The 24,877-nt window shown below is 45.0% G+C and overlaps 1 protein-coding gene across 5 annotated transcripts in view; it reads right to left on the bottom strand.

Moving 5' to 3' along the window:
• LOC140200620 (polypeptide N-acetylgalactosaminyltransferase 16-like) overlaps window positions 1-24,877 on the bottom strand; it is a 329,730-nt gene that overhangs the window by 16,240 nt on the left and 288,613 nt on the right. Inside the window, exons 10-16 of one of the 5 annotated variants that reach the window (XM_072264195.1) lie at window positions 22,730-22,856; window positions 19,735-19,827; window positions 18,668-18,751; window positions 16,319-16,463; window positions 13,333-13,452; window positions 8,119-8,205; window positions 5,467-6,488 (exon numbers count right to left, since the gene is read on the bottom strand). In XM_072264195.1, the coding sequence (XP_072120296.1) occupies window positions 6,417-6,488; window positions 8,119-8,205; window positions 13,333-13,452; window positions 16,319-16,463; window positions 18,668-18,751; window positions 19,735-19,827; window positions 22,730-22,856 (728 nt within the window). In that variant the 3' untranslated portion in view covers window positions 5,467-6,416. The other 4 variants (XM_072264198.1, XM_072264214.1, XM_072264204.1 and 1 more) reach the window with 4 other exon arrangements.

Below are 24,877 nucleotides of genomic sequence, written 5' to 3'. Positions count from 1 at the left end.
TCAAAGAACCAACACTTCTGTTGTGCACAATTCTGTATCTATCAATGTTTAAGTTTGAATGAACAAGCCCCAGCTGCATGTGTTCCTCAGCTGTCAGAATTTAATCTTTATAATGAGCTCCTCGCAAAAGTCAAGTCTTTTGGCCACTGCCTTAGAAGCTTTAAGAGGGACTTTTCTTGGTTGTACAAACACATCTGGAGACTATCATTACCCGAATATCTGTGCACTCCTACAAAGAAAGTTGAAAACTAATTTGCAATTGAATACTAGAGTGCATCAATCATTTAAGTTCCCTGTTTAATAAACTCAGTCTTAATGGCCATTTTCTCCAATAACGAGATTGAAAAGTACTGAGTAATAATGGTACAGAGTGTTGATTAAAGTGACAATATTTCATTATTGTGTATCTTCCCTCTTTATCATTTTTGATGGTCTGTTTAGCATCCGACCACAACAGGGTCAGGGTCAGTTAGAGATGAACAATAAGTTATTGATCTGGATAAAGGAACTGATGGCTTTATGGCCAAACTTGCAGATGACACTGAGACAAGTGAAGGGCAGATTGTGTGACAGAGTCATGGACTCCACAGAATGGCTTGGAAAGGTTGGGAAAGTGGGGAAAGTGGGAAAAGAGGTGGCAAATGGAAGGAAGTAACAGGAACTGGGGGGTTATGCACTTAAGTAGGAAAAATAAAGCAGTAAATTGTTTCTTAAATGGGAAGGGAATTCAGAAATCAGAGGTGCAAAGTGACTTGGGGTCCCTAGTCCAGGATTCCTTAAAGGTTAACTTGCAGGTTGAGTCGGTAGTAAAGAAGGCAAATGCAATGTTAGCATTCATTTCCAGAGGACTAGAATATGCAAACAAGGATGTACTGCTGAAGAATGAGTGACTGAAGAAGGGGTGCAGGGGGTAGGCTTTCAGATTTCTGGATCATTGGGATCTCTTCTGGGGAAGATAGAACCCGTGCAAAAAAGGACAGTTTATACCTGGACCCAAGGGGAACCAATATCATTGCAAGCAGGTTTGCTAGAGCTGTTGGAGAGGGCTTAAACTAATTTGGCAGAGTGATGGGAACTGAAATGATAGAGCTGAGGATGCAGCAGTTGGTATACAAGTTGATGCAGTGTGTAGTGAGACTGCAGGCAAGGACAGGCAGATAATTGGCAAAATTGTAGTCAATGAAATGACTGTAACATGGGGCAAAATCAAAAAGGGTAATCATTTCTGGTTGGTTACAGGTGATGAATGGTATTCCGCAGCAGTCATTACTGGGACCGCTTCTTTTCACATTATGCATCAATGATTTGGATGATGGCATTGATGACTTTGTGACCAAGTTTATAGATGATACGAAGATAGGTGGAGGGGCAGATAATGTTGAGGAAGCAGGTAGTCTACAGAAGGACTTAGACAGATTAGGCGAATAGGCAAAGTGGCAAATAGAATATACCGTAGGGAAGTGTAGGAGGAATAAAGGCATAGACTATTTTCTAAGTGGGGAGAAAATTCAGAAATAAGGTAACTTGTAGGTTGAGTTGGTGGTAAGGAAGGCAAATATAATGTTAGCATTCGTTTCAAGAGGACGAGAACATAACGAGCAAGGATGTAATGCTGAGGTTTTATAAGGCATTTGGAGTTTGAGAGCACTTTTGGGCCCCTTATCTAAGAAAAGGTGTGCTGGCATGGGAGAGGCTTTAGAGGAGGTTCATGTAAATGATTCCAGGAATGAAAGGGTTAACATGTGAGGAGCATTTGATTGGTCTGGGCCTGTACTCATTGGAGTTTTCAAAAATGAGGGGCAATCTCATTGAAATCTATTGAACATTGAAAGGCCTAGGACAGAGTGGATGTGGAGATGATATTTCCTATAGTGAGTGAGTCTAGGACCAGAGGACACAGTCTCATTATAGAGTGACATCCATTTAGAACAGAGATAAAAAGGAATTTCCTTAGCCAGAACACGGTGAACGTGTGGAATTCATTGCCATAGATGGCTGTGCAGGTCAAGTCACTGAGTATATTTATAGCAGTGGTTGTTAGGTTCTTTGTTAGTCAGTGTGTCAAAGGTTACAGGGGAAAGGCAGGAAAATGGAGCTGAGAGAGTAGTAAATCAGCCATGATGAAACAGTGGAGTAGGCTCAAGAGCTGAGTGGCCTAATTCTGCTCCATGTCATCTGGTCTTAGATTCTCCCACCACAGGAAGCATCCTCTCCACATCCACTCTATCAAGACCTTTCACCAGTTGATATATTTCAATGAGGTTATACCTCATTCTTATGAATTCTACTGAATACAGAGCCATCAAACACTCTTCATATAACAAGCCATTCAATCTTGGAATTATTTTCGTGAACCTCCTTTGAAACCTCTCCAGTTTCAGCACATCCTTTCAAAATAAGGGACCCAAAACTGCTCAGAATACTTCAAGTACATCCTTGCTTTTATATTCTAGTCCTCTTGAAATGAATTCTAACATTGCATTTGCTTTCCTCACTACAGACTCAGTCTGCAAATTAACCTTTAGGGAATCCTGCACAAGGACTCCCAAATCCCTTTGCACCTCAGATTTTTGCATTTTCTCTCTATTTAGAAAATAGTCAACCCTTTCATTTCTTCTACCAAAGTGCATGGCTATACAATTCCCGAAACTGTATTCCATCTGCCTTTTCTTTGCCCATTCTCCTAATTTGTGGGCACGTGGCCAAGTGGTTAAGGCGTTCGACTAGCGACCTAAAGGTTGTGAGTTCGAGCCCCAGCCAAGACAGCATGTTGTTTCCTTGATCAAGGCACTTAATCACACAGTGCTCTGCGACGACACCGGTGCCAAGCTGTATGGGTCCTAATGCCCTTCCCTTGGACAACATTGGTGTTGTGGAGAGGGGAGACTTGCAGCATGGGCAACTGCCAGTCTTCCATACAACCTTGCCCAGGCCTGCGCCCTGGAGAGTGAAGACTTTCCAGGCGAAGATCCATGGTCTCGCAAGACTAACGGATGTCTTATTTTCTCCTAATTTAAGTTCTTTTATAGCTTCTTTCCTTCCTCAAAACTACCTGCCTCTTCACCTATCATCTGCAAACTTTGCAACAAAGCCACAATTCCATCATCCAAGTCATTGACATATAACGTAAAAAAATTGCTCCCAACAAAGACCCCTATGGAATGCTACTAGTCATCGGCAGCCAACCAGGTAAGGGTCCCTTTAATACCACTCTTTGCCTCCTGCCAATCAGCCACTGGTTTATCCATGCTAGAATCTTTCCTGTAATATCATGGGCTCATAGCTTGTTAAGCAACCTCATGTGTCGCACCTTGTCAAAAGTTCTTCTGAAAATCCAAGTACACAACATCAGCCAATTCTCCTTTGTCTATCCCGTTTGTTATTTCCTCAAAGAATTCCAACAGATTTGTCAGGCAAGATTTTCCCTTGAGGAAACCATGTTGACTACAGCCTGCTTTGTCATCTGCCAAGTACCTGAGATCTCATCCTTAATAATCGACTCCAACATCTTCCCAACCATTGAGGTCAGACTAACTGGCCTGTAGTTTCCTTTCTTCTGCCTTTCTCCCTTCTAATCAATTCTGGTTTATTTCAGAACACCCAATCCAGAATAGCTGCCCTAGTGGGCTCAACCACGAGCTGCTCTAAAAGGCCATTTCATAGGCATTCTAGAAATTCCCCCTCCTGGAATCCAGCACCAACCTGCTTTTCCCAATCTACCTGCATATTGAAATCCCCCATTACTATTTTAACATTGGCCTTTTGGCATGCATTTTCTATCTCCTGTTGTAATTTGTAGACCACATCCTTACTACTATTTGGGGGTCTGTATACAACTCCCAGCAGGGTCTTTTTACCCTTGCAGTTCCTTAGCTCTATCCACAATGATCAAAACACCCTCTGACCCTATGTCACCTCTTTCTAAAGATTTGATTTCATTTTTTTACCAACAGAGCAACACCACCCCCTCTGCTTTCCTGTCCGTCTCTTTGATACAACATGTATCCTTGGACATTAAGCTCCCAGCTATAATCTTCTTTCAGCCATGATTTAGTGATGCCTACAACATTACACCTGCCAATCTGTAACTGTGCTGCAAGTTCATTTACCTTATTCCATGTACTGCACGCATTCAAATGTAACACCTTCAGTCCTGTATTCAGTCTTTTCAATTTTGTCCACCTTTTAAGTTCCAACTCATCCTGTTGACTACAATTTTGCCCTTTCAACAGCCTCTCCTCACCACACATTGCTCTGTTTGTAAACTAGCTACCTCACCTTAAGCACTATTATCCGCCTTTCCTACGATATTTCTGTATTGAAATATACGCAGCCCAGGACACCAGTCACTCCATGCGCAACCTTTTGATTCCTAACTTTGAGGTCTTACCAACATCTACCTCCACAACCTCTCCACTAACTGTTCTGGCAGTCTAGTTCCCATCCCCCTGCAACTCTAGTTTAAACCCGAGCGTGCAGCATTAACAAACCTTCCCACTAGGATATTAGCCCCCCTCCAGTTCAGGTGCAAACCGTCCCTTCTGTACAGGTCCCACCTTCCCTGGAAGAGAGCCCAATGATCCAAAAATCTTATGCCCTCCCTCCTACACCAACTCCATTGCCACATATTAAACTGTATAATTTTCCTAGTTGCCCTCACTAGCATGTGGCACCGATAGCAATCTTGAAATCACAACTCTGGAGGTCCCGCCCTTTAACTTAGAATCTAACTTCCTAAACTCACTATGCAGAACCTCATCACCTGTCCTGCCCATGTCATTGGTACCCATGTGGAGCACAACTTCTCATTGTTCACCCTCCCACTTAATTATGCTGAGGATTTGATCCAGGATGTCCCGGATCCTGACACCCGGGGAGGCAACATACCTTCTGGGAATCTCATTCTCGCCCATAGAACCTCCTCCGATCCATTTCCCTAACTAATAAATCCCTTTCACCATAGCATGCCTCTTCTCTCCCCTACCATTCTGACTCAGTGCCAGAGAATGGACCACTGTGACTTTCCTCTGCTAGGAGAACCACCCCCTCCCAGCAAATCCAAAGTGATATACCTGTTGTTGAGGGGGATGGCCACAGGGGTACTCTGCCTTTCCCTGTCCTGACTTCTTCCAGTTTCCTGTGTCCCGTACCTTGGGTGTAACTACCTCTCTATATGTCCTATCACCCCCTCAGCCTCCTGAACGATCGGAGTTCATCCTGTTCCAGCTCCAACACCTTAATGCTGATTGTTAGAAGCCGCAGCTGGATGCACTTCTCGCAGATGTAGTCATCAAGGACACTGGAGGTCTCCCCACCTTCCTGCAAGAGGAGCATTCTACAATCCTGCCTGGCAGCTCTACTGCCCTAGCTGAGCAGATATAAAGAAGGGAAGGGAAAAAACAACTTAACCTAGAGCTTCACTTTTCTTTCTCTGACTGAAGCTTCTCTTTGCTCCAGATCACCGCTCTGACTCCGTTCACTCAGACAGCTGCTGCAATGATGTCGTATATTTAAGGCTGATTTACACTTCTGCGTACAGGCTACGCCGTGGGCCTGATTTATACTTTTGTGTAGCCCTACACCGTAGCCAGCATGCGTGGTTGTGTCTGCGTCGCTCTGCAATTCACTGCCAAAACGCTAGTTGGCGGTGGGATTTCTATGCCACTGTGTTGAGTTTCTTCGTGAGGGACATGGACGAGGAAATGCATTTCAAATATTTTCAGATGTCAGCAGGTAGATTTGACAATTTGGTTCATCGTCTCTAACCATTTATTTCATATCAGTGTACAGACACGGCGGAGAAATGCAACTGGAAATGCGTAGGAGGAAATGCGATGCTACCAAGTGGACCAATCACAGTTGTTGCAGTCTGCATCGCCGTGATGCGTGAGGTACATTTTTGGGAAAGTGCACGTCACCCTACAGCGTAGGGTATGTGGTACCTACGGCGTATATTTGACGCAGAAGTACAAATTGGGCTTTACACAGCATGGAAACTGGCCGTCACCCATGCCTACTAAGTTTCCTTCCCGAGTTAATCCCATTTGTCTTTGTTCGGCCTGTTTCTATTTGTGCCACTTCAGGTATGTAGAAATTTATTCAATTTTAGTTAGGGTATTAAGTTATATATCATTTTCTTGAATGCCAGACAACAAAAAGTAGAGTAAATTTGACCTGAGGAAATCTGCTTAACTCATTAAAAGTGAACAGGGAGTACCCACTGAGGGAAAATTTGACAGTACATTGGCTTCCTGAATGAACCTGTCCAAACTAGTCCATGCTCCAAACCTGCTTTAATGTAAGGTCAAGTGATTTTGGCAAGTTGACTATGTGACAAACGTCGCCTTATTTCTTGGCACTGGTCAACTGAAAGTAGATAACTTCTTGGAAACGTAACTTCCTCTCCTTCCATCTCGTTATAATCTATTTGGAGGTTGAATTTTATGTTGTCGGATATTAAACTCCATTTTTTTTATTGCTGGAAGTCTCTGAAGTACAAAAAAAAGAATTAAAGTCCATAGATTTTATTTATCCATTGTATGAGATTTTAAGACATTTTCCAGAACTTTTAAGTAACATGGATACTGGTGGATACCTGGAGGATATATCGGGTTGCATGGAATTCAAGGGAAGCTAGTGAATTGGCTCAATGACTAGAAGCAGAGGATGATTGTTGAAGGTTGATTCTCCAACTGGAGGATTGAAAACACCAGAGGTCTGTACTGGGACCTCTATCATTCATTATGTATAGGGATGCAAATGGTTTGGATATGAATGTACATGGTGTAATTAGCAAGTTTGCTAATGACACCCAAACTAGGGTCCTGCTAATTTGAAACAGGTCACAATGAATTACAAAGAGGTCTTGATCAGTCAGGTAGATGGGTTGATTTCAACTTGACAAGTGTGAGGTGATGCATTTGGACAGGGCACAGACTAGTGTTGTGCAACAGAGGGACCAGGGAGTACAAGGGCACAGTTCTCTGAAAGTGGCCACGTGAGCAGACCAGGTAGCACATTAGCTGGCCTTTGGAAGTGGAGACATTATATTTCAGCTATGTAAGCTGTTGATGGGAACATTGTGTACAGTTTTGGCCATGCTGGTACATTGTCAGGCTGGAGAGGATGCAGAAGAGATTGCTGCATCATCTGGAGGACTGGCGATGTAGTGAGATCTTGGACATGCTGCAACTTTATTCCCTGTAGGGGTGATCTTGTAGAAGTTTTTAAAATCATGAGGGGTACGGATAAGGTTGGTGGTCAGAGTCTTTTCTCCTGGGTTGGGAAGTCCAAAACTAGAGGGCATAGATACAGGTTAAGAGGAGAAAATTTTAAAAGAGACCTGACAAGTAATTTCTTTATAGAAAAGGTAGTGAGTACAGTATCTGGAGTGAACAGCCAGAGAACATGGTGAAGGTAGGTACAATTATAAAATTGGATAGGTACATGGAGGAGAGGAGCTTGGAGAGTTGTGGACCTGGGACTAGCAGGGAGGAACATGTGGTCAACATGGATCAGTTAGGTCAAAGGGCCTGTTTTGCTGCTGTATTACTCTATGACTGTTTTTTCTGTACTTACTGCTGGGACATGCAACATCAGCTGATCACCCAAAGATCTGTTAACTCCAGCTATGATTTTATTTACAGTCTAGTTGTGAAGAACAAAAACTCACAAACCGGCCATGAGTTTAGACGTGAAGAAGTGATCAATAGGGTAGTGGTGTAATAACACTTCCGGAACGGGTGATCAGGTTAGCTTTCTGACCCTGCAACACTCTGCATGTGAACAAAGTGACTAACCCTCTGAGACTGCTCTGGGGTCACTAAAATATTACATTAACATCCTGCCCACTATGACGGGAACCCGGGGAGTGAAGTTGTTTGTGTTAGAGGCAGCTCCAGTCCCATCCATACTGAGTTGTGTCAAGGCTCCAGACCCAATGTTTCTTCTCTGTGTAGTTCATCAGCATCCCATCTTGTTGAACTGTATCTCAGGAGTGAAAATCCCAGTTCACATGTATGCACGTTGATATGGGCCACACAACTTCTGATGTCACCTGACTTTCAACACATCCCACTGTTGGCTGTAAAGCTTGGGCTGACAAGGTGTGGTGCCCACCTGGTTGGCATCCAACTTGGCTGCTTGGCTGTCCAAGCACGCCCCGGTTATAAGGTGTTGGATGGTTCCTCCCTTCAGTGCCCATTTCTGAAATTAACAACAAAGGGGCAATGATTATATACAGTTATGACAGATTTTAACCTCATTTAAACATTTGGTGCATCCCAATGTGATTCACAGACATAATGCAGAGAACATTGTTGGATTTCATGAATAGCAATGTGCTAATGTCATTGTGCTGTTGGTAAAGTCTATCATTCAGGACACCCCTGTACATACTCGTGGGATCTGTAATGTCCTTTTCTCATCCCATCTGACAGATGGTGCCTTCTGTGAGAGATTCGGCAAATCTCCAATGCCAAGTCATGAAGTTTGTCGGGTGTTGCAGTGTCACAAGTACTGCCTTTCAGATGAGATTAACCAGAGGAGTTGTTAACATTGAAAAGATTCCAAAGAATCCAATTGAAAATGAGCAGCAACATTATCTGGGTGTCTCAGCATATACTTATCACTAAATTTTTCCCTACAAGAAATAATATCAAATTATCTAGTCACATCTATGTTGCTATCTGTGGAAGGCTGCTGACTGCAAGTTGATTGTGACATTCTTTGCAACAGTCACCAAATCTCAAAAGGAGTTAATTGGTTAAAAAAAATCTGTGGTGTCTGAGGGTTATGATAGGGGCCTCAGAAAATATCGGCTTTTCTTTCCTTCTTCTGAACAACTCTCCCTTGGAATAGCAATAGAACTGGAGCCTGGGATTTGTCCTCCAGTTTCGAGAATTAGTCGAGATCCCATGACCAAGAACACTGCTTCACCATTGATCCCTCTAATACACAGCTGCCTACTTCCTAATTGAGTCTCAGCTCCAGAAAATTGTTTTTTCTTTTAGTTTGAAGGTCAGATAAGTAAACCACACAAAGCAGATGGTTGTTTAATTCCACTTTATATCTCATCCAAGTTCCTGACAACTGAGATAGTTTTATCTGTACTGTTATCTTGGCAATGGTTTGATTGGAAAGAATCCCTTAATCTGAAAGGCCATTAAAAGTAATTGCCTGTTTTGTCAGCATGAATAATTAATGTCTAATTAAAGCAGTGTGTGAATGTGCAGAATGGGACATTAATGCTCAGTCTTAAATATTAACAGGACAAGGCAGAGAGAGGTGGCAAAAAAAAAGTGACCAGAAAGGAACGTAGGGAAGTGTTTAAAAAAAAGGCTTGGCTTAACACAGAACATTATATACTCCAAAGTGTACAATTGTCTATTAATTAAATGAAACAGCCATAGTTAATAAACAGGCTGAGAAAAACTCCAGGATTAAAGGAAAAAGCCCACAGAAGTGCAGAACATAAGGGGTATACTCTTACGGCTAGAGAAGAAAGCATCAAATTGAAACTTGAAGAGAAAGTTGAGAGAGACATTGAGAGTAATACAAATGTTAAGACCTACTGGAAAGCAATTGATAAGAATAATTCATGCTCCTTAAAAAGAGCAGTAGAAAGCTGGCCAACTCGTTGTCTGGTTTGTTTCAATCTTCACTGCAGGGAGAGGGATAATGGTCCTGACATTTCAGTAAAGCTAAAAATGAATCAGGGTCTGGAACTCAGCAAAATTAACACAAGCAGGAAGAGAGCATTAAAGGAAAAGGAAAATCCCCAGGGCCTCTTGGTTGCTATAGTGACATTCTAAAGCCAGAAAGTGACAAAGTTGCAGATGCTTTATTCATTAACATTTCAAAGCTGTTTTAGTTCACCAGTTGGACATTTCAACAGCACACTTACATGTGTAAATTAGCTTTTTTATAAGGAAGATGAGAGAGGGGGCCAGGAAATTGCAGCTATTTGTTATGGAGAAGTTTCTGTGATCTGTAATTAAGGGCAAAATGATTCTGAGCTGATTAAACCAGTCAAGAAATGCATTGGTTTTAAATTTACCATCTCTGATTTCTAATCTGCCTATCGGCTCGCTCCTCCCTAACCTTTCAATCTCTTCCACCCTGCAATGACACAGTAGTGCAGTTAGTACAACTGCTGCTGAACAGCTTCAGCAACATGGGTTCAAGTTCAAGTTCTGCGGTCACTCAACCATACTTGTATCTCCATGAATACAGCCAAACAAAACAGTGTTCCTCTGGGCCCAGGGTGTGAGACAGAGTACCAACAGCAAGCATATATATATAGTAAGATATCAGTAAAATACAGTCACAAAAAAAGTATAGATAGTCCAAGTCCCTAAATCCACAAATGTTGCAGCAGTCTACAGCTGAAGACAATATGTCTTGTTTTCTGCTGAGTGAACACTGGGCAGGCCGCACCAACTCCAGCTTGGACACCAGCCACATTGCCCTGGCACTGTATCCCAACCTCAGGTGTGGAACTTAGCCCAGTTTTCTCCCACATCCCAAGACATACTGGTCAGCAGGTTAACAATATGGTGGAAGGTTGGAAAAGCAAAGGGTTCTTGATGGGCATGTGAGAAGATATGGGGTAGAAGGAATGAAGTGGGGGAATGGATTGATGGGATTGGATTTGATGGGATGGGCCAAATGACCACCTTCTCTGTCATAATAAATATGAGAAATACTCCATGGCTGGGCAATGTTAATTCTAATCCCTCCAACATCTGAGTTAAATTAGAGACTGCAGAAACTGGAATCTGGAACTGCTGACATTCAAAGGAATGCAGGATCTTGACCACCCCTCTGCCTCCACAGAGGCTTCTCAACCTACTGAGTTCCTCCAGTACTTTTTATTTGTTCTAAATTGATTTAGTCCACATTGTCAGCTATACCATTCAACTTCCAAAACCTGGAGCTGGCAATTCCTATCTTTAATGCCTCTGCCTGTCTTTCCTCCTTGGTGTTATTGCTGACTGCCTTCTAGTCATCATCGACTCATGGCAACCCTATGAATAGTGTAGCTTTCCATAGGGCTTTTGTGGCAAGATATGGAAGTATTCTTCTGCACAGATACTGCTGCCCAGTTTGGGACCCGGCTGGATTTGAATTCAGGATCATCCGCCTCGATACCACTACACCAGTAGCCTCCTTAAGGCCACCTTTTAAAGCAACCTTCTGGGTAAAGCTTGAGTCAGCTGTGTCATACACAGTGCTGTTTGCTAACACACCCATGTTGATGCAATACTTCATGAGATGATATTGATGAAAGAAAAACAACGGGGTGGGGGGGGGGAGACGATGAAGGGTGTCAGCCCAAAATGTCCACTGTTTATTCATTTCCATCGATGCTACCTGGCCTGCTGAGTTCCACCAGCATTTTCTGTTTGTTGCTTTGGGTTTCCAACATCTGCAGATTTTCTCTTATTTGTGAATCGACAGAGTGAGGGGTGGGATTGTTCCCAACAAACCCAAATGCCCTGCCCAACATACTTTTAATTACATTGATGCTGGTAAGACTAAATTCTGGTTAGAAGCATGGTTAGGTGAGAACAGCAGGAAATATGAAGGATGAGGATGTACTTTCATAGTGAGAAGTTACCAGGACTTTCCTTGACTTGAGGGCCTGAGATATAAATAGAGGTTGTGTAGATTAGGACCATAACACCATTAGGCCATTCAGCCTATCGAGTCTGATCGATCATTCCATCAAGGCTGATTCCGGATCCCACTCAACTCAACTTAACTTTATTCCCTGGAATGTAGGAGATTGAGGGGTGACCTGATGGAGGTATAAACATTCATGAGGGGTGTAGACAGGGTGAAAGTACATAGTCTCTTTCCCAGGAAGGGGTTGCTTAAAAATAAGAAGGCATAGGTTTAAGATCAGAGCAAGTGATGGTAAAAGGACACCTGGGCAACTTCTTCATGCAAAGGGTGGTGTGTATTTGGAATTATGGTTGAGGGGGGCACGTTAGTAACATTTAAAACCTGTTTAGCTAAAAACCTGGACACAAAAGGTTTAAAGGGCTGTGGACCAAACACAGCCAGATGGTATTAGCTCACTTGGCATAGATGAGTTGAACCAATGGTCCAGTTTCTATGCTGTATGACTCTATGGCTAAGTGGTTTCACCTTAGAATAGCCTTAGCTAGGTGCTATCTTTATTAATGGCCAAATAACACAAAAGAAGGCTTTGTACCCAAGTTTGCTTATTGTCCTAAGCTTTATTGTAGAATAGGTGAGGTAGATGGATGAACAGAATTATAAAACCACAATGGAGGATTAACAGCGTGATTATTCTGCATGTAAATTATATCAATGTGAGGGAGGAAATACATATTGAACCCAACACAGCTAGATCCAAAGCAAAGAAAGAGCTGCTGGAGAAACTCAGGGGTTCAGGCAACAGCATAGCATCACTAAATTTTGGGTCAAGCGTGTTGAGGGGAAATGGACCAGCGGGAGGCAGGACCAGCAGCTGACAGATAGAACCAATAGAGGATGGGTTGATGGGCAGGTGGGGGCAGGGGGAAGGGTAAAGTAAGCAACAGAGGCTGGGAGGTGATCGGTGCACGCAACAAAGGGCTGCAGGTGATGGAATCTGATAAGAAACCAGATATGTGAGGCATGGTAGACAGATGGGTACAGTGGGCAGACAGGGGTTTTAGTGGCTAGAGTGTGGGGGAAGAGGGGGAGAGACAAAAAAGCAGTAAGGAGGGGTCTGGAGGCTGAGAAGGGAACAGTGGGGCATGCGGGTTAGCTGAAATGCCCATGCCATTGAGCTGGTAGATCCAGAAAAGTCATCAACCTAATTCTGCTTTCCTCTCTACAAATACTGCCTGACCCACTGAGTGTTTCCAGTATTTTCTGTTTTTATTCCAGATTTCCAGCATCTAGAACAGTGGTTCCCAACCTTTTTTTATGCCAGGATCCCCCTACCATTAATTGAGGGGTCTATAGACCCCAAGTTGGCATCCCCTGATCTAGAGAGCTTTGCTTTTCAGCACACCAGATTATCTAGTTTGAGAATCAAAGTCCAGATGCTAGAAGTCTGAAATAAATACAGTAAACACAGGTAATGCCTGTGGAGAGGCAGAGTTGACACTTGTTAGATAAAGGGACTTCAACATGAAATGTTTTCTCTTGTTTTGGCTTCTGCAGATTCCGCCTGACTTGCTGGGTGTTTTGCTGTGTGTGACCTGCACACTGTCCCCACTCTCAGCACTGTGTTGGCTGGGGAAGGAGGTTGCAGTCTGCCTTGTAGTAATGGTGAGACATCCCTCCCCTCTGCCTGTGCTCTTTGTCTCTTACCTGTCTGCCATCCCCTTGGTTGCACTGGTCCAGCACAACCTGTGAATCTGTGGAGAAGTTTGTAATCGCCACACACTTGTCCATCTGCTTAATCATGGATTCAGACAAAACCCATTCCTGCTGAGAGTGAAACAGTCAAAAACCCAGTCAGAGCTCCAGCATAACCAAAATTATATCAGCAGCTTCATATATCTATAAAACCATTCCCTTTCTCCAGGTTCCTTCTTATCTTGTCTTATCAGAACAAAGGAGTTGGTCATCTGGCCCACTGGCTCCAAGCAGCCTCCTAAAGGAGAACTCCCATCATCCCCTTCTGTGTAACCCTACCACTTATTCTTTCTCACACAAAGCTTCACAACTCTTCAGTGGTTCTTTTGACACTAAGGACAATTATCCTACCAACCCACACGTCTGGGATGCAGGAGGAAACTGGCTCAGCCGGGGGAAACTCATGTAGCCACAGGGATTATGTGCAAACCCCACACAGTCAGTACACGAGATCAGGATCAAATCTGTGTTGCTGGAATTGTGAAACAACAACAACACTAACTGCTGTAGCACCTTGCCAGCCCCTCCTCTCTTCTGAAGGCGATGACCATTAAATAAATCACAAAAAATATTGGTCTCGCTATCATCGGAGATAGTTTATCTTCCCTGCCTTCCCTGTTTATGATCTTCACTGCTGCAACACTAGGGCCACTGGCTCAGATCAGAGCTGGGCTCACCACTGGGCTACGTCCTCCACCTTGTCTCCAATGAAAGTTCAGGCCTGGGACACGACTGTGTAGTAACTGCACTTTCTGAGGAAGACTCCTCCCTCCTCTGAGGCTTCACATCTCACATCAAGCATCACCAGGGTAGATTACCCAGACTCTCCCTGCTGTGCTTGGGATGCAGTGAGAAAGTTGAGCAGTTTCCTTTCCTGCTGAGCTGAATCAGGAGGGAGGGACAGTGCAAACTGGGGTATACAGAGGTGCTTCAGAAAAGAAAGACTTTCCACAAGAGCTTTGTACCATTCCCAATCATGCTGATTTATTCCACAAGAGCGTTCTACCATTCCCAATCATGCTGATTTATTCCACAAGAGCATTCTACCATTCCCAATCATGCTGATTTATTCCACAAGCGCATTGTACCATTCCCAATCATGCTAATTTATTCAAGTTCTCAGACACAAAGAGCAGCCCCATCAGTGAGATACCAAAAATTGAAGTGAGTGGTTGCACTGTTATAGGAAGGATTCTATTAAGCTGGAAAGAGATTATGAGGATGTTGAGGTCCTCATATACTGTATAGGGAGAGTTGGGCTGGCTAAGACGATATTCCTGTAAAGTAGGAGAGTGAGGGGTGACATATGGAGGTGTATAAAATCATGAAGGACATAGATAGGGTGAATAGGGCGTAGTCTTTTTTCCCCAGGGAAAGCACAACAAAAACTAGAGGGCATCGGTTTAAGGTGAAAAGGGATCCATGGGGCTACTTCTTCACACAGAAGGCAGTCAGTATATGACCTGCCTGAGAAAGTAGTTGTGGGAAGTACAACAACAACATTTAACAGCCATATAGGTAGGAAAGGTTTAGCGGGATCTGGGTCAAACGTGGGCAAATGGGATTAGCTTAAGTGGGCACCTCAGCTGGAATGAGTGAAAGGCCTATTTCCATTCTGCATTACCCTCTGACTCTATTCAACCGCAAGGCTCTGCCATCCCTATCCTAAATCATACCAGACCATGTGCTCCCTACCCACTAAAAATTCTTGCTCTTGGGTTGGGAATCCCTCCATGAGTTTGCCCCTTGGGATGTATTTCAAGACGGCACATCACAGAATCATTGCAACAAGGGAAGAGGCTGTTCAGCCCATTGAGTCTGTCCTGTTTCTACAATGAGTGAACACGAGGCGGTAGGTGAGGTGGGGTGGGTTCCCCTTGTCCTCACCTACCACCCCACCAGCCTCCAGGTCCAACATATTATTCTTCGTAACTTCCGCCACCTCCAATGGGATCCCACCACTAAGCACATCTTTCCCTACCCCCCCCTTGCTTTCCGCAGGGATCGCTCCCTACGTGATTCCCTTGTCCATTCATCCCCCCATCCCTCCCCACTGATCTCCCTCCTGGCACTTATCCTTTCTAAGTGCTACACATGCCCTTACACTTCCTCCCTCACCACCATTCAGGGCCCCAGACAGTCCTTCCAGGTGAGGAACACTTCACCTGTTGGCTGGGGTGATATACTGCGTCCGGTGCTCCCGATGTGGCCTTCTATATATTGACGAGACCCGACACAGACTGGGAGATTGTTTCGCTGAGCACCTACGCTCTGTCCGTCGGAGAAAGCAGGATCTCCCAGTGGCCACACATTTTAATTCCACGTCCAATTCCCATTCTGATATGTCTATCCATGGCCTCCTCTACTGTAAAGATGAAGCCACACTCAGGTTGGAGGAACAACACCTTATATTCTGTCTGGGTAGCCTCCAACCTGATGGCATGAACATTGACTTCTCTAACTTCCGCTAATGCCCCACCTCCCTCTTGTACCCCATCCGTTATTTATTTATATACATTCTTTTTCTTTTTCTCCCACTGTCCCTCTCACTATACTCCTTGCCCATCCGCTGGGTTTTTCCCCCCTCCTCCTTTCTCCCTGGGCCTCCTGTCCCATGATCCTCTCATATCCCTTTTGCCAATGACCTGTCCAGCTCTTGGCTCCATCCCTCCCCCTCCTGTCTTCTCCTATCATTTTGGATCTCCCCCTCCCCCTCCCACTTTCAAATCTCTTACTAGCTCTTCTTTCAGTTAGTCCTGACGAAGGGTCTCGGCTCAAACGTCGACTGTACCTCTTCTTAGAGGTGCTGCCTGGCCTGCTGCGTTCACCAGCAACTGTGATATTTCTACAATGAGTGATCCAGTTTGTCCTATCCTTCTAGCCTTTTCTCCAAGTACAACACAGTAAGCTGCTTGGAAACTTGGAGGCTGCCACTCACCTGGCTGGAAGAAATTATGTTTTGAGTGTCTGAGCACTGGCCGAGTTTGATGATGGGGTTGGCTGTTCTATAAGGACTCTGAGGTTCTAAACATCTTCCTTTCTGTCGTATCACGACTGTTTCATGCACCTCCTTCTCTGGAATTCTGAAGCAAAAATTAAAGAATGAACCTTAGCCTTCAAGTTGACAAACTATAATGAAAGAATTACTGTAAAAATAATGTTATACAACAGGGCTGACACTAATCCATATCTACAGCAAACAAGGAGGATTCCAGGAAAGCTGAGGGCCAATATTCCAATTATTCTTCATGCAGACCAAGGGAACAGTATGTTTTCAGGAAGATACCGACTCCAAATGTTGCAGTGACTTTGTAAGAAGCTTCAAGCCCTGTAGTTGGTACAGGTGTGGGAGAGGGGAGAACAACAGCTACTAAGCAACGAGGGGTGTCCTACTGAGCTCAAGGTAATCCGCCTGGAGATCTGAGCCTAGTCCTGGGGTCCATTCTTTAGTAAGTTTAATGTGTAGCTTTGTAAAAAATTCACCAGAATTATTCCAGGGCTAAATTATTAAGATGAATTGCAAAACCAGAACCTCCAATCCCTTAGGTAAAATGAAAGTGGAGACACAAGAGACCGCAGGCACTGGAACCCAGAGCAACACACGAGATACTGCAGCTGGGGTTCCCAATCTTTTTTATGCCATGGACCCCTAGCATTAACCAAGGGGTCTGTGGACCCCAGGTTGGGAACCCCTCCGAGGAACTCAACAGCTTAGAGAGCATCTGTGGAGGGAAATGTTTCTGACCGAGAACCTCCATCAGGACTGAAAGACAGTGGGGAGAAGGCCGGTAAAAAAGGTGGAGCAGGTGATAGAGAAGAAAATGAATAGCAGATGAGGGAGGGGAGAGTGGAAACTGTGACAAAGGACTGAAAATGTGGAGAGGAAGGTGGCGTGTTGAACCGAGAGAGGGAGGTGGAGAGGGCGGAGGGGCTCAGTAGGGTGTGAGGATGTGTGGATGATTGGCAGATGGATTGAAAGCAGGAGGAAAAGGAAGGGGTGCAGGAGGAATGATAAGGTCAGGAAGAGAAAGAAAAAGCAGAGGAGTAGATTAGGATATTGGGAATTGGAGAATTCAGTGTTCACGCCATCGGTTGTAGACTACCCAGATGGAACATGATGTACTGTTCCTCTGGTTTGTACCTCACCTCATCTTGGCAATGGAGGCCGAGGGCAGAGTGCAAAATTAAAATGGTGAACAGCTGAGAAGTGCATGTGGCGCTTAAGGTGATTCAAGATAGGAAAGAAGCATTTAAAAGATTATCAGGAAGATTCATGTTCTCATATAAACTAGTGCAGGTGGAATACTTTGTAAGCTGCTGAAAGTTGAGTGGGAGAGTTACAGAGGGGCAAGTATGTCAGAAGTGCAAAGACTGCTGGGTAGATATAAAGAGGAACTCTAATGGCAACCACAGTTAAGACTGAGATTTTACAATGTGTCCAGGATAATTTTCAAAGCTGTGTGTTTCTGCTCCATTGCTTTATCTGGTTGTGGGAATGAAGGTATTCAGCAGCACCAGGTTTTGATAGGAGACATGTAGGAGATAGCAGAAATACAGGATAGCTTAAAACAGCAGGAGCAATCCAAAATAAAAATAAATAGCACGTTTCAATAGGATGAGGGAGAATCTGACCCAAGTAGACTGGAGCCAAAAGTTGACTGGCAAAGCTGTAAAACGACCTTCGAGGACAGTACAGGGACTTTGAGGACCACTGGACATATTCAGCCCCCTGTGTCCATGCAGGCTCTTGTCAGAGCAACTCATCAGTCCTAGTCTCAGTAACCTCACACACTCATCCAGTTCATTTATACCCTTAATTCTATTCCCCCCTTATACCTGCAAACTGTCCCTTGTCTTCAGAGGTGGGGGTTCTGGGCTCATTAGGTGAGGGTGTGGCTCTGGGTCTCTGTTAGGTGGGGGGTGTGGGTTTTTGAGGGTCTTTGGGTGAAGATGTGGGCCATTAGACGATCTTTAGCTCAGGTGTGGATGTGATCACTTGTCTGTGTAAAATTACTGCACGGGGACGACCAAACCCAACACCCTGCTCCGATCGTAATCACAGCATTGGTTTTCTTTGGACAGCTTCAGGCTCAGAGAGCAAGGAGACAGCAGACAAGAGGTGTTCAATATGTTACTGTGGCACATCAATTCTTCTACTGCAGGGTCAGGAGAAGTGTTGGTGTCTCTGGTGTGGGCACTGCCGGTAATGGGAAGGGGAGCCATTGAGTATTGTAAGTGCCCATGATGGGAGGAGAGGGAGGTGAAGGGAAACTGATAGTAATCCTACCGCAGTTCGGGATAGGTGTTTTCGAGGTACCACTGGAAGGACTTGCACTGTAATCTCCTACGCAGCTCAACTCGATCGGCAACACTGAAACAGAGACAGAGACCACACAGTTGCAGTCAACTTGAGAACAGCCAGGGAAAAGTGGACCATATCCATTCGAGGGCTAGACATTCTGAGTGCCTTCTAAGTGATAGTCATGGATCAACAGAGCACGGAAACAGACCACTCGGCCCAACTGATTCGTGCTGACCAAAGCATCCGTCTAAACTATTCCCACTTGCCTGGGTTTGGCCCATGGGTGTGTAAATTATGTTTAATTTATGTTAATTTGTTTGCATTACTTGTTTTGTTCTCGTCTTCATAATGTACTGTGTTGCTACTGCAAAAAGCTATTTTGCATGGCATTTATACCCTATGTAGGTATGCCCATGAAAATAATCATGAACTTGAACTACTTCTCTAAACTTTACCTCTTCAAGTACCTGTCCAACTGTCTTTCAAATTTCATCATTGTACTTGCCTCAACCATTTCCTTTGGCAGCTTGTTCTATACATGCACCACTGTCTATGTCCCTCACGTCTCATTAAATCTTTCCCCTCTCATCCTAAACCTATGCTTCTAGTTCTTAATTCCCTGGGCATTCACCCCCTCTACACCCCTCATAATTTTATACATAAGGTCCTCTTGAGCTTTCACACAGCTCCAGATACAGGCAAGGCAGGTGATAGGGTGTGGGTTGTGTTTACACTATGGCCCACAAACTCTGCATCCTTGAATTTCGAGGGCCTCAGCCACCTGCCCTTGTCCACACACCTCATCAATCACCCAGTGACGAGGGTGTGTGGCACTTCTGAAGTTAAAGGTTTAGAAATTCAGTCCTTTAAAGATCCCAGAAGATCAGGCACCAGGAAAGGATGTCTCATTGCTGTGGGTTCCCTCTGCAGGGCAGTCCTGTTGATGGTCTATACAGTGAAATGTCACCAGCTGCTGTACGGAAGTAGATTTTGATTACTGAGTGTAAAGAAAAAGACAGACAGTATAACAGGAATGGAGTTTGCAAACTCACTTTCCGTAAGGCTTGCCAACAGCTGCAGGGCGGGCTTTGTAGTAGTACTGTTTGTAATCATCCATCCAAACCTCCACAGTGCGTTTGGTGTTCCTTCAGTGAAGACATTCAATAAAGAAACTTGAAGCATCAAATAAGATTTTGGACTGACCAGTAACCACTCAAAGCAAGTGACATTTTGGTATCCCAGAGTAATTAATTCTGTTAGATAATTGTAGTAGAGTATACCCCCTGTTTACATCAATAGTGTTTGTTAGAGACAGTTGAAAGCTTCATGTTCCTAGCTGCAAATATTATCAAAAGCCTGTCCTGGTCCAACTATACGGAATCTATGGCCAACAAAGTACACTATCATCCCTGCTTCCTCAGAAGACTAAGGAAATTCAACATGTTCCCGATGACCTCTACCAATTTTGACAGATGCATCACAGACAGAATCTTATCCGGATGCATCATGGCAGGGTATGGAAACTGCTCTGCCCAAGACCTCAAGAACTGCAGAGTTGTAAATGCAGGCAAGTCTATCACAAACACCAGCCTCCCACCATTGACCCTGTCTACACTTCCTGCTGCAACATCAAAACCAGCCAATATAACCAGAGAACCCTCCCACCCCAGTCACCCCCTCTTCTCCCCCCTTCTATCGAGCAATCATTTAAAGGACGTAGACGAGAGCCAGTAGGTTTGGAGACAGCTTCTATCCCACTGTTATAAGACCTCATGTACGGTAAGAATTCCTAACCTCACAATGTCCCTCATTATGGGTTGTCTACTTGCACTACACTTCCTCTGCAGCTGCAGGACTTTATCCTGCATTATACCATCTCAACCTACTTGCATATGGAATGACATATGTGTAGAGCATGCAAAACATTTTTCACTGTACCTTGGTACAATTAAACAGTTCCAGAATAATCACGAAGTCCTTTACCCGCTCACTCTCTGCTTCCCACTATGACGGCTTCTGGTCGTGAAGTTGGTGCATTCTGTACTCAAGGAATAGATCACTGTGATTTGGACGCTGACCTCTCACAGTCCAGGCAGCCTGGTGTGCAGGGGACAGCACACAGGCCTGACCTTCCTCCAAAGCATGTGTGTCCCTGCACAGGGAGCCATGTGACTCCTGAAGGACTTGGTAGGCAGCACTATCACTGACACCCACAACCCTGCTCCACTTTCATTGAATAGTTTCCTCTGTTTAAATAATAATATTACACTTTCTGCAACTTACAACGGCAATGTTTGCTACCTCTGCCTTACATTCATGGTTGGTTGACAAGATGAAGGAGGTGGTCCCTGGGAGCCAGGCTTTACTGCTGTCAGCACTTCAGCTTCACGCTGCCTGAGAAGGTTTCAGCTCTTTCCCCAGAGAGGGGTGGAACTCAGCCATTGTCACATCCTACACAGAGGACTCTACTGCCCTGGAGAGCTGGGTCTGTTTCAGCCTCTTGCCATAGGGACTGTGGTACACAATGCTCTCCACCACTAGAAGAGGGAAAGAGAGACACTTCCCTCCCAACCTCCATCAGCCCTGTTTTCCTTCCATTTTCCAGGACATCCCACGCTTCTCAGTGGTGTGGCCTGGATGTAACAGGGTGGGGAGACCTTAGGGTCTCCACCAGTCTCCCCTTGCTTGTATGGTTGGTGTTTTAAGGCCTGTGATACTGCTAGAAGAACTCAGAAGGTCAGAGAGTGTCGGGAGAGGCAGAGAAATGGCCAACATGTCAGGTCAAGGCCCTGCACTTGGATGCAGAGTGCCAAGGGGAAGTGGTAGAAGCAGGTGAGGAACAGGATGATGGACAGGTGGAACTAGGTGGCCCTCCATTTTGGCCCCAAGAAGGATTTTGGATATGTACAATCCATTCACGGCATCTCTCAGTGGTTTTCCCTCCACGTTCCTACCTTCCACTCTCGCCTCGTCATCCCATCATCTGGTGCCACCATTACCCACAACCCCATTTCACCCTGTAAACCAGCTATCTCCCCTCTACCCTGATGCAGCGTCTCAGTCCTGAAATATCGACCATCTCTCTGCCTCCATGGATTCTGCTTGACTCACTGAGCTCGTCCAGCAGTTTGTTGCTTCGGATTTCCAGCATCTGCAGTCTCCTGCGTCCGCATTGCTATCCTTGCCCAGAAAGCTTACTACGTTCCTGGAGTGTGTACGCGTGTATACACACACACACACACCTATTTAAACACAGATCCAGATGTTTCTATCAGTGATTCCCTGTTTCTCCACAGACTGGCTCCTTTTTTGCTTTATTATGTTAAAACCATGAATTGACTTACCTTTTCAAAGTCTATTCATGGCATTGCCTGTGTCCCGGTCTTGCCTCAATTGGTACAATACTTAAACAACATGAGTGAGAAATGGGCGTTGTACTTAAAGCAAAAAGCTGCAGGTGCCAGAAATCCAAAATGAGATGACTGGGCGTGTTCTGTAGTCAGGCAGCGGGTAGCAAGAGAAACAATTTATCATTGGACGTATAGTCCAATGGATGTACAGCCCATCACTGAAAGTGACTTCTCTCTGTCCTCAGAGTGCAGCTTTGAAACTTCTAGTTTCCCCTTAGTTTGCTAAGTTGGCACTACGAAAGCATTTTGTCCCATTGGGGGTGGACAGGTGGGGGATGTTAGGTAGGAACACCATCTCGGCTTGTTGATTTCTGCAAACACACCCTACATGTTTGTTAATTTGCAAGTAGTTGGGAGGTGGGATCACCAGTTCAACCTGATCACCAGCTCCCTGCCTGACCCTCATTCCCCCAATACGCTGCACGTTCTAGGGGTTGCTCTAGTTTGGGGGCTGCACCCTCCATGAGAGCTGACCTGATGTAGGTGAGTGCGTTTCCCTTGGGAATACGTTGTGCTAGTTTGGGGGCTACACCCTCCGTGAGAGCTGACCTGTAGGTGAGCGCGTTTCCCTCAGGAATATGTTGCACGTTGTAGGAGTTGCTCTAGTTTGGGGGCTACACCCTCCATGAGGGCTGACCTGATGTAGGTGAGTGCGTTTCCCTCGGGGAAGTCGTACGGATGTCGCTTGCGGAAAACGTGCCCAACACGACTGCATGGAACAATTTCCAAACTTCCTCCGCACATCCAGACACGGAAAGACAGCTCTGGAAGTGAGCACAGGAACAGCAAGAGCGATGAGCAGCAAGACCACAGGTGTGCGCCTTCCACCTTCCTCACAGGTAGGGGCCTTTGGTCACCACGACCTCCCCCCTACTCAGGCAACGAGCAGGGGAAACCATGAATCACCCTCAGCCTTTGCCAAACCCCAAATTCCTGGCACACTGGATGGACCCAACATGCTGCTCACTAGGAAGGGCAGTTGTACAGGCTAGTGAGAACATATTTGCAATGTTATGTACAAGTCTGGTTGCCCTGCTTGAGAAAGGATATCATGAAGCTGGAAAGGGTGTGGGAAAGATTCTAAGGACATTTACTGGGACTGGAGGGCTTGAATTATAAGGAGAGGCTGAAAGGGCTGTGAATATTTTCCCTGGAGTGGAGGAGGTTGAGGGTGACCCTATAAAGGGTTATTAAAATCACGGAGGTCTAGGTAAGATGAATATGGTCACCTACTTTTTCTCACTGCAGAGAAGTCTAAAACTCGAGGACACAGGATTAAGGTGTGAGAGAAGACTTAAAGGGAGTCCTGAGGGGCTATTTTCACACGGGGGTGGTGGGTATGTGGATTGAGAGTCAGAGAGGTGGTTGACGTGGGTGAAGTTACAATACAGTACTTAAAAGACATTTAGAGAGGTATATGGATAAGGAAGATTTAGAGGGATATGGGCCAAATTCAGACAAATGGGTCTATCTCAGGGAGGCATGTTGGTCAGCACGAAGAAGATGGGCCACAAGGCCTGTTTCCCTGCTGATTATCTCCATGGTTGTAAAGCACCTCTTTTGCATGGGAGTAAATCAGCTGATTGCCGGCACTCTCCCCTGTGGTAGCCTGGCCCTCAGATGGACCGCTCAGGAAGCCGCGCCACCTTCCGTGTCCATGGAGGCTGCTGACTGGCTGCGTGCTTGGTGCCAGTAGCCTCACGTGGCCAGGAGCACTGAGAAGCCTGTGCTGGGACACCGTGGATGGCATCCCGGGAGAAAGTGGGACGAGGCAGATCCCAGTATCTTGGAAATGACTGGTAGCTCATTCAAGTCACACTCTCTGAGAAGGTTAGGGGTAGGTTTAAAAGTCTAACCAGCGCATCAAACAACAGCTAGCTGCACTATCTGCATTAAAGAGTCTCCACTGTTTCTGCAGGCTGGTTCTATTCTTCCAGAGAAGGAATGCACCTTGTCACGGTCCAGCTCACCTGCAGACTGAGAGCAAGGGAACATGTCATAGAGTCATACAGCACACACACAGATCCTTTGAACCACCAGTTCAATGCCTGGTCCACTTCCCCCCGTATCCTGGCAATTAAAATGTTTGTCTACATACTTTTTAAATGCATAGTATCTGTCTCCTTCATCTCTTTATGCCATTGCGATAAAGTTCTTTCTCAGATTCCCCTTAGACTACTTACCCCTAACCCACTGCCCTCAGATAACTGCATCATGGGGGCAAGTGTAGCAGTTTCTAGCTATTCGGTACAGCTTACAATTTTGTACCCTTCTGTCAGGTCTCCGTCAGCCTCCTCCATTCCTGGGAGAATAGACACAGCTTCTACCGTGTCTCCTCTCAATTGAAGAACTCTATCCCAGGCAACATCTTGAAGACTCTCCTCCGCGTTCTCTGCAGTCCAGTTGCACCCTTCCTACAGGACAGATTGTGATCACTGCCAGTGACCAGAGCTACACGTACTGTGTAAAACTATTTGTTTTATTACAGATATTAATCTGACCTCACTAAAGTCAAAGTTTGAAGTGCATTTATTATCAAAGTATGTATACTATATACTGCAAAACCTTCCGATTCGTCTCCTTACAGGCAGCCACAAAGCAAAGAAACCCATTACAAACACCCAATGTGCAGAAAAAATATATACTTAGCTTTCTTTGTTTTGTTTGCTACGGGCAAGTCGTTGCTGTGCCTTCTTAAACCGGAAACTTCAAAACCAACAGATGACAACAAATAATTTTCCTGGAACACCGTTGGGCTAAAGAATGGGTAAGAAATTTAGACAGG

The sequence above is a fragment of the Mobula birostris genome, chromosome 1 (genome assembly GCF_030028105.1).
Source record: "Mobula birostris isolate sMobBir1 chromosome 1, sMobBir1.hap1, whole genome shotgun sequence".
Classification (NCBI taxonomy): domain Eukaryota; kingdom Metazoa; phylum Chordata; class Chondrichthyes; order Myliobatiformes; family Myliobatidae; genus Mobula; species Mobula birostris.
The sequence above is the reverse complement of the archived record's forward strand: the minus strand, read 5'-3'. Positions and strand labels throughout refer to the sequence as shown.